Source organism: Corapipo altera, unplaced genomic scaffold, assembly GCF_003945725.1.
Source record: "Corapipo altera isolate COAL_440 unplaced genomic scaffold, ASM394572v1 182, whole genome shotgun sequence".
In the NCBI taxonomy this organism is placed as follows: domain Eukaryota; kingdom Metazoa; phylum Chordata; class Aves; order Passeriformes; family Pipridae; genus Corapipo; species Corapipo altera.
This window is the reverse complement of record NW_020885056.1, coordinates 260,066-274,244: the sequence shown is the minus strand read 5'-3', so window position 1 is coordinate 274,244 and position 14,179 is coordinate 260,066. Positions and strand designations below refer to the sequence as shown.

The window sequence follows — 14,179 nt, the reverse complement described above, 5'->3', positions numbered from 1 at the left end:
TCCAGGCTGGAATTGAGGGGTTTGGGGCTCTCCAGGCTGGAATTGAGAGTTTTGGGGCTCTCCAGGCTGGAATTGAGGGGTTTGGGGTTCTCCAGGCTGGAATTGGAGGGTTTGGGGCTCTCCTTGACTGCTAGTGGTGAGTTGGCCCTGGGGGATGTCCGCAGCCCATGTCCCTGTGGGAGCACTGGGCTCTGCACAGATTGTCTCAATGACAATCCCGGGCAAATCCACATCAGTGCCGGTCATTAGGAGACAAATCTAAGCTGGGAACTTGCAGGACCTCGTAAGGAAGAGTGGCTTTGATACCTGCATCGCTCCCGGAACGCTCAGTGCCCACCGAGAGCGTTTTTGAGGCGGTCTCTGATCCACTTCGGAGCTTTGGCAGGAGCAGGACCATCAGTGGGCCTGGATCCAGGTGGGTTTGGATTCCTCCTGGGATGGGATCCACGGTGTGAAGAGCTGCTTTCTGTGGGCAGGGCTCTGTGAGCAGCTCCCCAGGCTGGAGCTGGCGCCTGGTGTGCGCTCACGGGCTTAAGTCGCCTCTGTTCTAATTAAATACTCCCGGTTTTAATCTCCCCCGGGCTCCTCCGGGAGCAGGGAGAGGGAGCAGAGTTCCAGCTCCACCTCGTGGGACCGTCACCGCCGACCCTGGGCTTGCCAGCCCTGGCAAAGCTCGGCCACAGCTCTGCTGGTGAATCCTCCTTGGCAAAGGCACCTCGTGTTTTCCTGGCCTGACAACGCTGTTCGCTGTCCAGGTTGCCAGTTGAAGGATAATCACCTTCTATCCCGAAGTTTTTTGGGATCTATGGAGCTGTAAAGTGCCAGAATTTATCTCTCTTCCCTGTGAGGGTGGTGAGGCACTGGAGTGGTTTTCCCAGAGAAGCCCCTGGATCCCTGGAAGTGTCCAAGGCCAGCTTGAAGCAACCTGGGCTGGTGGAAGGTGTCCCTGCCCATGGCAGGGGGTGGAATGAGATGACTTTAAGGTCCCTTCCAACCCAGACCATTGTGTGATTCCATGATTCTGTGACATCTCCATCCAAATTCAAGGATGGGCTCTGATTCCCGTGTTTTTTAGGCCTCTGGGCGTTGCATTCCATGTTTCTGGGGGAGCCCTGAGGGTGGCCCGGGCCGTGCTCCGCTGGCACACGCCAGTGCTTGGATTTGCATTTCCATGCACAGCACTGTCCCTTGCTTTTTTTAGCCTTAAATGCACCTGGCTCCTGCTCAGCCCGGGGTGTGCCAGGCTCTCCCAAAAACGTGCCCTCAAAATCTGGGTGTTACTCCTGGAATGGCTGGAAGGAAGTTGTTGAGGTACAGGCGGATTTGCTGCCCGGGAGCGGCCTCAGTTTTGGGCTGGCTGTGACTCTCCCCTTTGAAAAGGAATCATTCAACTGATAGAATTCCACCTACAATACAGATATTTTTAGGGTTATTGTGAGGAGATATTCTGGTTGGGCTACAAAGGGGAGTGTGGCTCCAGGTGAGGAGCAGAGCGAGCTCTGAACCAGTTGGGTGCTGGGGGGTTGGATTCGGCTCCAGCAGCAAAACTCTGACTAATTTTGGATAAAACTGGGACGTTATAAACTGCATCTGTTCGAAGGAGCTGCCATCCCACAGGAGGTCAGATAATCCCAAATCTTGTGGTCATCCTGCAGCGCTTCCAGGGCTGAGAAATAAAACTCTGGTGGTTTTTTTTCCCCCCTCTATTTGTGAATCTTTGGAGCTCCTGAAATCCAGGGTTTCCTTACTCAGAGCAAGAAAGGAAAATTGCTGCCCTTGGAAGGTTGGAACGTGCAAAAATCTGGGGGGAAGACAGGCAGAAATATGGCAATAATAATATAATAATAATTATAATAGTAATTTCTGACTCTTACTGCTTTTATATGAAAAATGTTTGCTTGACTTGGTGGTTTTTCTGAGGTATTAATGTTATTTTTACGTGAACAAGGGAGGTGTTACTGATTTCCTCAAGTGAAATATTAATTTTCCAGGAGGTGAAATATCACTTCATCTTTTTTTTCCCCTCACAGAACTTCTGTAGCTGGAAGGGGCAGTTCTGTGACATGGCAGGGCCAGCCCTGAAAAATGACACAGATTATTTGTCAGGGCTTGGTCCAGGCTTGGAAAAATTCGGGATATCAGGCACAAAACCTGGTTTTGCAGGTTCTCACATAAACTCGCCCTGAGGGGCACCTCAGGGGAGGGAAAAACTCATGGAGAGCAGGGTGAGGGTTATTAAAGCAAAGATATTTTATATTAAGTGACCAGAAATTTGGATTATTTAGCATTTCAAGGAAAATAAAGATTATTCCATGGAAAGGGCTGTCAGGCATTGGAACTGCCCAGGGAGGTTTGGAGTCCTCACCCCTGGAGGTGTCCAAGGAAGGACAGGACGTGGCACTCAGTGCTCTGGGCTGGGGGATGAGTTGGGGATGGGGCACAGGGTGGACTTGCTGATCCTGGAGGACTTTTCCAACCTGGGTGATTCCATAATCCTGTGATTTTAACATCAGGTTTGAACATGAGAAGCTACCGAGGCCCAGCCTTGTCCTTACTTTTGCTCTGACTCCTGGACAGAGCAGCAGGAATCAGCTTGGCTGGATCCATCACCTGCCTGCAAGGTTTTATTTCCCATTAATGGCTCCGAAAGCTCGGCAGGATCCCGAAAATCCAGCTCTCTCCAGGCACAAATGGCGTTGCTGTGGCCTTTTCCTGGCTGAATTCCTCCACATCATTTCCCCCTGAGCTGGCTCCGTGTGAGCCCTGGGCTTGGCTTTGAGTGGATGAATGTAGGTTAGGTGTGAATGGGAATGAAATACTGGATAAAAATAACGTTGGGCTATTAGGAAATCGGGAAAGAGGGAAAAAAAAAACCCCCTGCCCTGCTGCTCGAGCTCTGCCCAGCTCAACACAGGAGGCAGCTTTTCCTCCCTTTCAGAGGGGCTTTGGATGAGTTTTCCCTGGGGGTGTTTCTACCTTTGACAGCCCTGCCCGGCTTCCTTGGTGTCCATATCCCCGTTTTTGCCCCAGATGTGCTGTTTTCCCTCTCCAAAGTGCCTCTATAACCCTGTGCTCCATAACAAGGAGCAACCAGAGCAGGGATTTTGCATCCAGTGCCCTTCGAGTTCGCTCCCAGGTGGCATCGGGAGCTCCAGGGAAATCTCTCTGGAGTTTGTTACCGAGCCTGTTTAATCCCAACTGATTTTTTTTGAAGCTTGAGGGGGCACCTCCTGCTCCTCCCAGGGCCAGGGAGCAGCGTTTGGCCGTGGCTGCCACTCCAGGCAAAGAGCACTTGCTCCTTTTTCAGTAATGAATCCGCCTCGGCTGCTCCGTCCCGTCCTCCCAGGGACTCTGGGATGTATAAACAATCATTTGTGGATCACTCTGTTTTCTCTTCCATGGCACTGGCTCTGTCTGGAGCCAGTGGGGATCGGGCAGCCCTGATGGCAGTTGGATTTTAAGTACATTTTAAGACAGATGTAGAAAAAAACCATGGAAAGCAACGTGGTTTTCCCTGTGGGAAAATCATCATCTTTTACTGAGGGGCAAGTGATACTCTGGGTTGGTAGAGTTGGTGGTACAAAAGCAGCTTTTTTTTTCCCCCAAATTCTCCCATCCTTATCTGTCCATGTGCTTTCAGAACACTTCAAATACCCACCTGCTCCTGGCCTGGCATTTAAAATCTGTCTCAATTTGGCAGCAAACGGAGTCTCTCGCACTGGAGTCTAACAAAGATCTCCCCATCCTCTTAATTTTCCTGAAGTCCCTCGGGCACAGTTGACCTTTTAATGCATTGCATACCTCAGACTTCACTTGCACTCGTGTCCTTTTGTTTGTGGTCCTGTCAGGGGGTCGGGATTTGTCTTTTCCTGGGAGTGGGTTTGGATTCCCTTGCAGAATTCCACATCCCAGACCTACAGATCTCACTGTTTAAACAGGACTGGGTGCAACACCCAGGTTTGTGTGCAAAGGGAAGGTGGCACAGAGGTCACAGCGTTTAGCTCTTGGAATGTTGTGAGTGTTTTATCCGTCATTTCTGTTAATTATGAGGGAGCTGACTCTGAGGATGAGCTGAACGTGCTGGGTCTGCTTGGGCACTCCATGAACAACCATGGCATTGCAGGGACAGGACAAGGGGGAATGGGTTCAAACTGAGAGGGGAAATTTAGGTGGATATTGGGAAGGAATTCTTCCCTGTGAGGGGCTGGGATGGAATTCCCAGAGAAGCTGTGGCTGCCCCTGGATCCCTGGAAGTGTCCAAGGCCAGGTTGGAGCAACCTGGGCTAGTGGAAGGTGTCCCTGCCCATGGCAGGGGGTGGCACTGGGTAGGCTTTAAGGTCCCTCCAACCCAAACCATTCCATGATTCCATGACTTCTTTGTGAGATCAGGAGTTACTCCCCACTTTTCAGAACTGGGCAAGTCCTTCCACCCTTCTCAGTGCCCTGGGGGTGCAAAATTCCAGGTCAATTTGCTCTGAGGGCTGTTCCTGCTGTCAGAGAGCCCAGGCTTGGCTGAAGGATCATCCTCTTCCTCCCCTCCTTCCTGCTGCCTGACAGAATCAAGCATTAATAAGGATAAAATCCAGCTCTTTAACAAAAGGGGGGGTTTGTTCCTCACATCAACTCTGGCATGAGGTGACTGGAGCCCAAACTCTGCTGCCTGACAGGATTCCTCGCTTTGACAACACTAATTAAATGCTGATCCTCACGCCCTGCTCCGTGGATTTTGATTTTCCAAGCACTTGGGCTCTGTTACATCCTCCCTGTGACTCCCACAAAGCTTTTGAGGTGCTCCATGGCACAGGGGTCTGCTCTGGCACCTCACAACCAGCTCAGGGAGTGAGGAAGGATTTTTACAGCAGGAAGCATAAAAAGCAGGACAGCAGGTGATGTGGAGTAATCCCTGTGGGATCCCTCTCTCCACAGAGCTTGGCTGGGGTCATTTTGGTCCTGCCCTGACCAGGGGATGCTGGAAGGGCTGAGCAGTTACTTGTTATCCTGGTTCTGGGAAGGAACCAGACTCCCAGGATCTGAGCAGATCCCTGGGATAAGGTGCCAATCACCCCATGGATCCTGGGAGCTTCCAGCAGCCAGGCCACACACTTAGAGGTGTTGCACAGGATTTCATTCCCGGTTTTTCCTCATTCCCAAATATCCAGGCCTCCTTCCTGGAAGGAGGAGCTGTGTGTGTGCATCCCAGGGCTGGTGCTGTTCCTCTGGCATCTCCAGAGCAGGATTCTCTCCCTGCAGCTTGGCTGGCAGACGGGCAGAGCAGAGGAGAAGCTGATTCCTTCTCCTGCCCAGCTCCTTGTGGGAGTGGAGCTGTGCAAAGCCAAGGAGGGAACTTACATAAAAGTTCTTGGCTGCTCCCGTTGGCGCAGCCTCAGATTTTATCTTGCATAACTTTGCTCGCTGGGGCCACCAGGAAAAGGCAAAACCACAGTTCCAGAGCTTCCCGTGGGTCTCTGGATGGTGGGATGGGCAGCACTGCTCCTGGAGTCACATCCCAGCTCCTCTAAGCTCTCTGACCCCACTTCTGAGGGATTTCTGCTCTTTAGGGTGGCTCCCAAGGTGGTGGCTGTGTTGGAGGGCCTGGAGTGATGGGGAATATGGGAGGGGAATGGTTCCTGTTTCTCCATTCTCTTCCAGGACAACCCCACTGTTTGGAGAAGAGCTGACAAATGATTTTCCAGGATCCGAATTGCAGCGAGTCCCAAACCCTCCCTCACTCCAAGCCCTGGACCCACATTTCCACACAGCTCCTTTTGCTCATTCCACCTGATCCTATTTGTGCAGCTTCCCTGACCTCCTCCCACTGCATGATTCCTGCCATCCTTACACCGATCCAGAGGGGGAAAATAGGTGAAATCCTGCAAAATCCACATCCAGAGGGGCCGTTTCTTCCTTTTGGAGCAGGGATGAGCTCTGGATGCACAAAAACCTCTCGTCCAGCCTGTGTTGGTTCAGGGAGGTCTTGCTTAACCCCCTTTAACTGGCAGCTCCATGGGGAAGGATCTGTGTGTGCTCTGGAGCGTTCCAGGCACGTGGGATATGGGAGCACAACTTCCAAAGGGATCCATGAAAGCGAGGCCACCTTATTGCAGGCACCGGCTCCCCTTTCATCAGATCAGCTCTTGTTCTCCTCGCTCCTGCAGCTCCTGTGATTGGAAAATTGATGTTCAGCTCTAAAGAATCCCTTGTGCAGCCTCATCCTCCTTTTCCCTCGAGGGTTTTCGGGGTAAATTGCTGCTGGATTTGCATTTAAAAGGGTGGCACCGCTGTTCCTCCCTGTGTTATTTGTCTAACTCTGTCCTGTTAAATTCAACATACTCTGCCATATCACAGAATTACTGGGGTTGGAAAAGACCTGTAGAAGCAACTTCTGCTTTTTGGGGGATGTGTTGGTCCTCCTGCCTGAATTGGTGGCTCCTGGTTTTCCTGGTTTTGCTGATATTTGCACAGTGCAACATTATGATGATGATTGTCCCCTTGGAATTAGGAGGCAGCTCCGGAGCGGGTGCAGATGGCATACAGTCTGGGTGTTTAGCCAAGCTGAGGGGTGAATTCATAGCTCTGGCAGCTCAGCTCTTCTCCTATCAGGATTTGGTGGGAGCATAATTTCGGTGGGAATCCAGTTTCCAAGTGTCTGCTCCAGGCTGGGAAGCAAAGCCCTCCCGATTCCTCTCACCCCCCCTCCAAAAAAAAAAAAAAAGAAATAAAGAGACGTGTTGCTGACTTCCTTGCCTTCCCTTTCCAGCTGTCCCATTCCCTCCCACGCAGAGGCTCACCCTGAAGGAGGTGTTTGAGGATGGGAAGCCGAGGCTCGACGTCCTCAAGAGCCACTTGGTGAAGGAAGGGCGGCTGGAGGAGGACGCGGCGCTGAAGATCATCAACGACGGCGCCGCCATCCTGAGGCACGAGAAGACCATGATCGAGGTGGAGGCCCCCATCACAGGTCAGAGAGCCCAAAAAGGGCCACCTGGGGTAACACCAGCAGGGCTGACACAGGTTTTTGCTGTGTTTTAACTCTCAGAAGAGAGGGTTTTGCTGGCGGAGGTCGAGGCCGCCGCGCTCGGCTCCTCGTTGCTGTCGCGACCTTTCTTTTCTTGGCACGTAATTCTGTCCCTCTTTTGTGCTGTTCTTGCTCCCCTAGTGTGTGGTGACATCCATGGGCAGTTTTTTGACCTGATGAAGCTGTTTGAAGTTGGAGGATCACCCAATAACACCCGCTACCTCTTCCTGGGAGACTACGTGGACAGAGGCTACTTCAGTATAGAGGTGACAAAGAAAGCTGAGCTGGGTACTAAAGGAACCAAAAGTGTTGAGCCTCAGTTAAAATACAGCTCAGGATCAGTTTAAATACAGCTTGGAATCAGTTAAACACAGCTCAGAATCAGTTAAATAACCTCAGAATTGCAGCTCAGAATGAGTAAAAACACTACCCTCAATCAGTTCAAAGACAGCTCAAAATCAGTTCAAATTCAGCTCAAAATCAGTTAAAATGCAGCTCAGAATCAGTTAAATTCAGCTCAAAATCAGTTGAAGTGCAGCTCAGAATCAGTTAAATCCAACTCAAAAATCAGTTCAAATTCAACTTAGAATCAAATAAATACAACTTGGAATCAGATATATGCAGCTCAGAATCGGTTAAATTCAGCTCAGAATCAGTTAAATTCAGCTCAAAATGAATTAATTACAGCTTGAAATCCGTTAAATACAGCTTGGAATCAGATAAATTCAGCTCAGAATCAGCTAAATCCAGCTCAAAATGAGTTAACATGGAGCTCAGAATCAGTTAAATACAGCCCAGAATTAGTTAAATACAACTCAGAATCAGCTCAAACAGCCAAGTCAAATCTCCTGTGCTGGATTTACCCTCCAGTCGAGCTCTGCATGGGGTGAAAATCCCGTTGGTAACTCCCAGTGTGATTTTGGGCAGGAAAGTGATGTCCCAGTGTGAGGACTGAGCACTGGACCCTCCCCCAGTGATGCTTTGGTGGCAATGATGGGGTTAATGGCTGAACTCTGCCTTCTGAAGTGGAGTTTTAATGTCACTTGGGGCTGTCACTCAGGGAAACAAGAGGGAGAGTCGATTGCAGGCAATGAGATCCCACCAGGAGAGTGGGAAGCAAATGTTGGAAAACTTGCAGGATTCAGCTGAGCAGGGAGAAGGAAAAGTGTCACACGACTGAGCTGCTGCTTCCCCCTGAGAGAATCAGCCTTGGAATGGGGTCAGGATAAAGGGGGGGTCGCTGGGGTTGTGCTGGGACTTCGCAGCTCCCGTGGGATTCCATGGAATTGGGAATTGTTGGTGTGAAGGCCAAAGGAATCGGTGTGTCCCCGTGGAGACCTGGGATGGGACAGGATGGGACAGCTCTTAGCAAATGCCACAGATCCCAAGGGACTGCAGCCTCCTGGATTCACAGAGGTGGTGGAGAAGGAGTGGAAATGGGAGAGTTTATCCCAGTTGGGAGCAACGTAACGAAGGGCTTTTGGGGAAACAGGGGCGTGAAAACAGGGCTGGAATTAGCAGAGGAGGTGGTTTCTCCTGGAAGAGGGGAGGGTGCAGGAATAGCTGAGCCCTTGGGTCTGCAGAGGAATCATTCCCAGTTAAATCCCGGGGAGGAGCTCTGCTGGATGAGTGCAAGTGGCTCTTTGAAGGATTCTGCAGAGGATTTAGGGAGAGCACTGTGCTGGAGCAGCCCCTGGCTCCCTTCCAGCCTCGGGAATTCTGACAGGGAGCCAAGGTGTGACGATGAGCCCTTTCTGGGGAAGCAGGTCCGGATGCTGGGGAGGTGGGGTTGGGCTGCTGGGATTTGTGGAGGAGCCCCACAACCCCCTGGGGAGGAAGGGGAAGGACATCCAACTGCTCCTTTCAATGGCTCGGCTTGTGCCAGTTGGGATTGCACTTGGAGTGTATTTACCTGGAAAAGAGATTATATTCCAACCCAGCAGCTCCTTCTGAGGTAAAAAGTGGATTTTTTTTGGTGTTAACCAAGAACCCCTCAAAGGGTTGTGGGACCCTGTGTCTGCACATGGATTTGACAGCTCCTGGGTGGAAAAGTGCTGCTCTCCCTCTGCTCTTCCCCCAGGATTGATCAGACATGGAGATTTTACTCCCAGATCCACAGTAGTGCTGTGGATCATTGCCCTGCTCTCTTCATGCTGGGATCATCACAGGATCCTGGAATGGTTTGGGTTGGGAGGGACCTTAAAATCACCCAGTTCCACCCCTGCCACGAGCAGGGACACCTTCCACTAGCCCAGGTTGCTCCAACCTGGCCTTGGACACTTCCAGGGATGAGGCAGTCACAGTTTCTCTGGGAATTCAATCCCAGCCCCTCCCCACCCTCACAGGGAAGAATTCCTTCCCAATATCCCTTCTAAATCCTGTTTTAGTTGAGAATCCATTCCCCCTTGTCCTGTCTGCCTGTGACAGTATGGATTCCCACCTGGATGTGCAGAAACTGGTTTCCAGAGTGAAACAACAGCAGGTTTGGAGCATCCCAGAGGCTCAGGGAATGGAAAAGCATCCGGGTTTCCCTGTGCCTTGAGCAGTGGGAAGGTGGAGAGCACCAGCAGCATCATGAGTTCCCCACATCCATGGGGATGTAGGGAGATGATCCAGTGCCTGCCTGGAGCAGCTGGGGGGGTCCTTTGCAGAGCCAGGAGTTGGACTCGCTGATCCTTGTGGATTCCAGACAGGAAACAAGATGCCAAAGTGGGGGGCTAGGGAGGTGTAAGGCCCAAATATCCCCTCCAGGAATTCTCCCTGGCTCCAGGCATTTGGTTGTCCAGGTAAAAGATGGAATTTGTGGCTCAGACAAAACGTTTAACCCCCCTCCCCAAAGCCCCAGTTCATCAGCTCGGCTGGATGTGACAACAAATCACTCCACAGATTCCTTCTGGGCCTCTGGCTTAGGGAAATTCTCCTTTAAAAACATCAATTCTCAGGATAATGAGGCTATGAATTGTGGGTTGGTTAAGAAAAGAGTTGTGAGGGGAGAAGGGAGGGAAACAACCGTGTGAAAGCTGGAATGCTGATGGAAGGGGGACTCTGGGAAGCATTTGGTGTGACAGCAGAGACTGGCTGCTCACAGATCCAGCTCCAGAGGGAAGGGGCTGACAGGCAGCAGGGAAAAATCGGGATGAACTCCTCCCTTTGGAGATGCTGATGAGGCATTGCCCTGCTGAGGGATTATCCCCCGGTCTCCAAGTGGGAAAGATGCTTCTTTCTTGAAGCTTTTTAGTTCTGTCTCCCAGCCCAGACAGAGGACAGGGCTGTGTCTGTGGTGGGGAGGGACCATCCTGGTCCATGAGGGCAGAAAACAAGGAGTAGAACATTTTTATTAAATTATAAAGTAAAACAGTTATTATGACCAAAACCAGAATCCATGGAGAGAGGAGATTTATCAGGAGAAGTGGGGTGATAATGGCATACACCTCTCCCACTCCAGCTTTTCCAATCCAGTTAGGACAGGACACAAAGTTGCTGTCTAATTGTGGAAGTATGTGATAAACTTGATTTAATGCACTGTTTTATCTGGAATAATATTAAAGAGATCCAGTCAGGGCTGTAAGGTATGAGAGAAGGTACATTTGTGGGCTGGCTGTGGGAATTTTGTTCCCACTCCAGGAAAAGCTGGGAGGCTCCATGTTTAAAACTCCCTGATAAATGCCAGGTTTTGGGAACAGGGGGAGAGGTTACGGTGTGGCTTGTGGGCAGGTTTGGCACCAACCCCTCTTGCATTTTTGGGGGGGGAGTCACAATTCCTCCTGCAATTCCCTCCCTGAGGAGCCTTCCCTTTCCAAGTGGATCAAACCCTTGGCTTTGGGCTTCACGCTGAGAGGCCGAATAAGGAGAGAAGTAGATTTATTAAAGATTATTTAAGGGCCAAATAAGTGTCTGGAGTCGCTCCTGGGGCCGTTGTGAACAGGCACTAATCAATTCCTGGGCTCAGGGCCGTGGAAAGGGCTCCATGCAGGAAGCATCCAAGGCATGCAAGTGTGGAAACCTCCCTCATTCCTCATTCCAGCCCCTTGGGAGCTGTTGAAGGTCCTTCCCTCTGTGCCCCAGTGGTACCTGGCAGCCCCCACATCCCTGGGAAGTGGCTGCAGCCCCAGGGAACGTTGCTTTGTGTGTGTCCAGGAAGAGCTGTGGTGTCAAATTCCATCCCTTTTCACTTCGAAACCCTTCAAATGTTTCTTTTTAAAACCCCTCTTCTGCAAGTTGCCAGCCTTCCACCCATCCCAAATCTTCCTCTGTGTCTCTGCTGTGCTTGGGTGCCAGGGCTGGTTCTTTTCTCCAGTCGTTAGCAAGTCATTTGGTTCATTTATAGCAACTTCCAAGTTCTCCTGCCAGCCCTGAGAAGTGACATTTAGCTTGCAAACACGGGAGGTTAAAGCTTTAAATCCCAGAATAATTATAAATGGGTTTGTTGGGAGCATTCCTCCTGGTAACAGATGCAATAAAACATGATTCTGCTACCGGTGTTGGCCCTGTTCGCTTGCAGAATTCAGAATTAATCAAGTTTTTAATGTGGGGTTGAATTCCAAGTGAGACACAGATGGTGCTTTACAGCTCCTTGGGTTTTGGGATCAGCTGGAGTGACTAATGCAGAGCTTACCTTGCAGGTTCAGTGCTTAAACACCACCCTGGCTGAGCTGTGTGTACTGGGAACCAACTGGAAACCGGTTTATTTGGGGTCTGGAGGTTGTTTCCAGCTGGTTCCCGGGGATCTGTGCCCCAGATCAGCAAGATCTGAGAGTGTCAAACTGTTCACAGAGTTTGTGGTTCCCACCCCCAGGCATGTGCAGGTTCTGTACCATCTCAGCCTCCAGGGTAAGCTCCTATTAGAGACTTTAATCCAGATCTTGGGGCTGCTGTCATTCTGGATTGTCCTTCCAGCTCTCCAAACCGTTGGATAACATTCCCTGTGCACGATGCCAGCCCATTTCCCTGTCAGCCTGACAATGCAGAGCACACAGGGGTGAGCACTCCTGCTTTCCAGCCCTTCCCTGAGGCTTTCTGGGAAACCAGCCTGGAACATTCCTGGTCAAACCCCCCCCCCCCCAGTTTGAGTCTGACTTTAGGCTGTGCTCAAAGAGTGTGGTTTTACAGGTGGTGCTGCTCAGCTGGGGGATGTGGAGAGCCCTTTTCAAAAGGCAGAAAGCTTTGCTAAGCTTGTTTTTTGGCTCAGCTTTTCCTGTTTTGAACTTGAGCTTCACGTGACTGTGGCGTAAGCGGAGAAATGAGGCAAGGGTGGGGTGGGGAGGGGAAATCAGTGGGGGGGATAAAGTTGAATTTTTCATGTTTAATGGACAAGTGGCTGCCTGCTCTGCTCCATCCCACTGGAACATCTGGAGCAAACAGCTGGTTTGGCTTTGCTGCTCTGCAAGTGGGAGCTTTTGAAGGGGGGAAAAAAAAAAACCCAAAACCTGCCCCCACCCAGCCCCGAGCTGGTTTGGGTGAACTAAAATCTCATTTGTCACTTCTCCAAGTCGGCCCTGATATAGAGAGAAATCCAAGTGGCTTTTCCCCCACTGCTGCATTTGGCCAAGATAAGATCCACTGCCCAGTATGGAGCTGGGTTTCTCTCCAGGTTCCACTTTGGGTGTCTTCCCAGAAACGCTTCAGGAAGTCTCTCACGCTGATGAGTGCCCTGGAAAAGGGTTTTTCTGCCTTTTTTTTTTTTCCCTGATCTCCTCCTTTCCCTCTCTTGCAGTGTGTGCTGTATTTATGGAGTTTAAAGATAAATCACCCCAAAACATTGTTCCTCCTTCGAGGGAACCACGAGTGCAGGCACCTCACAGAATATTTCACCTTCAAGCAGGAATGTAAGTACCAGCAGTGTGAGAAGGATTTCAATACATTTTAAAAATATGTTTTTAAATATGTTTAAAAAAAAAAAAGTGCTGGAAGCAGGTGTGGGCCTTAATTTTTGTACCTCTGAGCACAAAAATTAATATCAGAGCTGTATATGTAATAACAAGATTAATCAGATTACTCTCAGACTAATAATCAGATTAATATCAGATTAACACCAGATCAAATTAATATCCAGAGCTGTAAAAACCTGTTGTCTGTTTTCCTGTTTACACAGCTCTTCTCTTTCAGCCCCTACTATAGAAAATACCCCCCAAAAAACACAATATATAAGTCCTACAAAGCACCAAGTGCGTGTTGATGTGGCCTTTTGGTTGCAAAGAGGAGGAAATGGGAACACATCTCCCCTTGAGGAGCCAGTCACATCCTCCCCTCCCTGACTTCCAGGCCCAGCAACATATAATCACTGCCAGGAGTCTTCCAGCTCCAGATTGTGCAGCTGGGATCAGTGATTCCAGTTGGAAGTGAGGGAAGGATTTGCTCCTCCCTGTTTGCACTGGGGAGAATCATTTACCTTTAGGATTGTTTTAGTTCAGGATGGGTTTTCTGCAGCACTTATGTTATTTTCAAACCAGTGATGAGGAAAGGTCAAGGGATGACCCCTCTCCCCTGAGGATGACAGTCATTCCAAGTCATAAAATAGTGGACCAAAGCAAAGCTCCATCAGGGAATTCTTGCTCAGGGGCCTGACTTGGGAAGGCACCAGTGCAGTCTTTACCCTGTGGGCTCTGGGTGCTGCTGGATGGGGGAAGGCTCAGAGGGGATAAGGTGATAACTAAAGGCTGTTTGCTCAGAAATGAGCTGGAAAACACCTCTCAGCTCCCTGCTGGATCCTGGAGCAGGATCAGGTGGGGCAGGAGAGCTCCTGGAGCTGAGCTCAGTCCCAACCAGGCCACAGGGGTTTTTTTTCCCCTTTGGAAAACAGGAGCTGCTGCCTTTCCCCTTCCTTTGTCATCCCTAAAAAACCCTCTTGGTGTCTGTGAAATAAGGATGTTTCTGATCCTACTGGAGGCTTGCTGGAAGAGCCAAACTGCTTTGGAAAGGCTGTGGCATCTCTGTTTTAATGTGTGGAAAAAAATCCTCTTCCCCTCTGCCTGGATGAGGCACCAGTGGAGATTGTCATCACTTGTACCAGTGAAAGATCCACTGTGAAAATCCATTTATCTGAGGGCATTCTGGGCAGATCCTGCCTCACAGCACCCATGTCCAGCTGAAAAGGCAATTCCTGACTTCAGGAATGTGTGATGTTGCTCTGCCAAATCCAACAGCTGCTGCATTTCCCTGTCTGTGACC

General features: G+C 50.3%; 1 protein-coding gene across 6 annotated transcripts in view; it reads left to right on the top strand.

Moving 5' to 3' along the window:
• Nucleotides 1–14,179, top strand: part of PPP3CC (protein phosphatase 3 catalytic subunit gamma) — a 36,019-nt gene that overhangs the window by 7,613 nt on the left and 14,227 nt on the right. For all 6 annotated transcript variants that reach the window (XM_027668887.1, XM_027668885.1, XM_027668883.1 and 3 more), the window contains exons 2-4: nt 6,758–6,955; nt 7,154–7,278; nt 12,726–12,837. In XM_027668887.1, the coding sequence (XP_027524688.1) occupies nt 6,758–6,955; nt 7,154–7,278; nt 12,726–12,837 (435 nt within the window). The remainder of the gene's footprint in view (nt 1–6,757; nt 6,956–7,153; nt 7,279–12,725; nt 12,838–14,179) is intronic.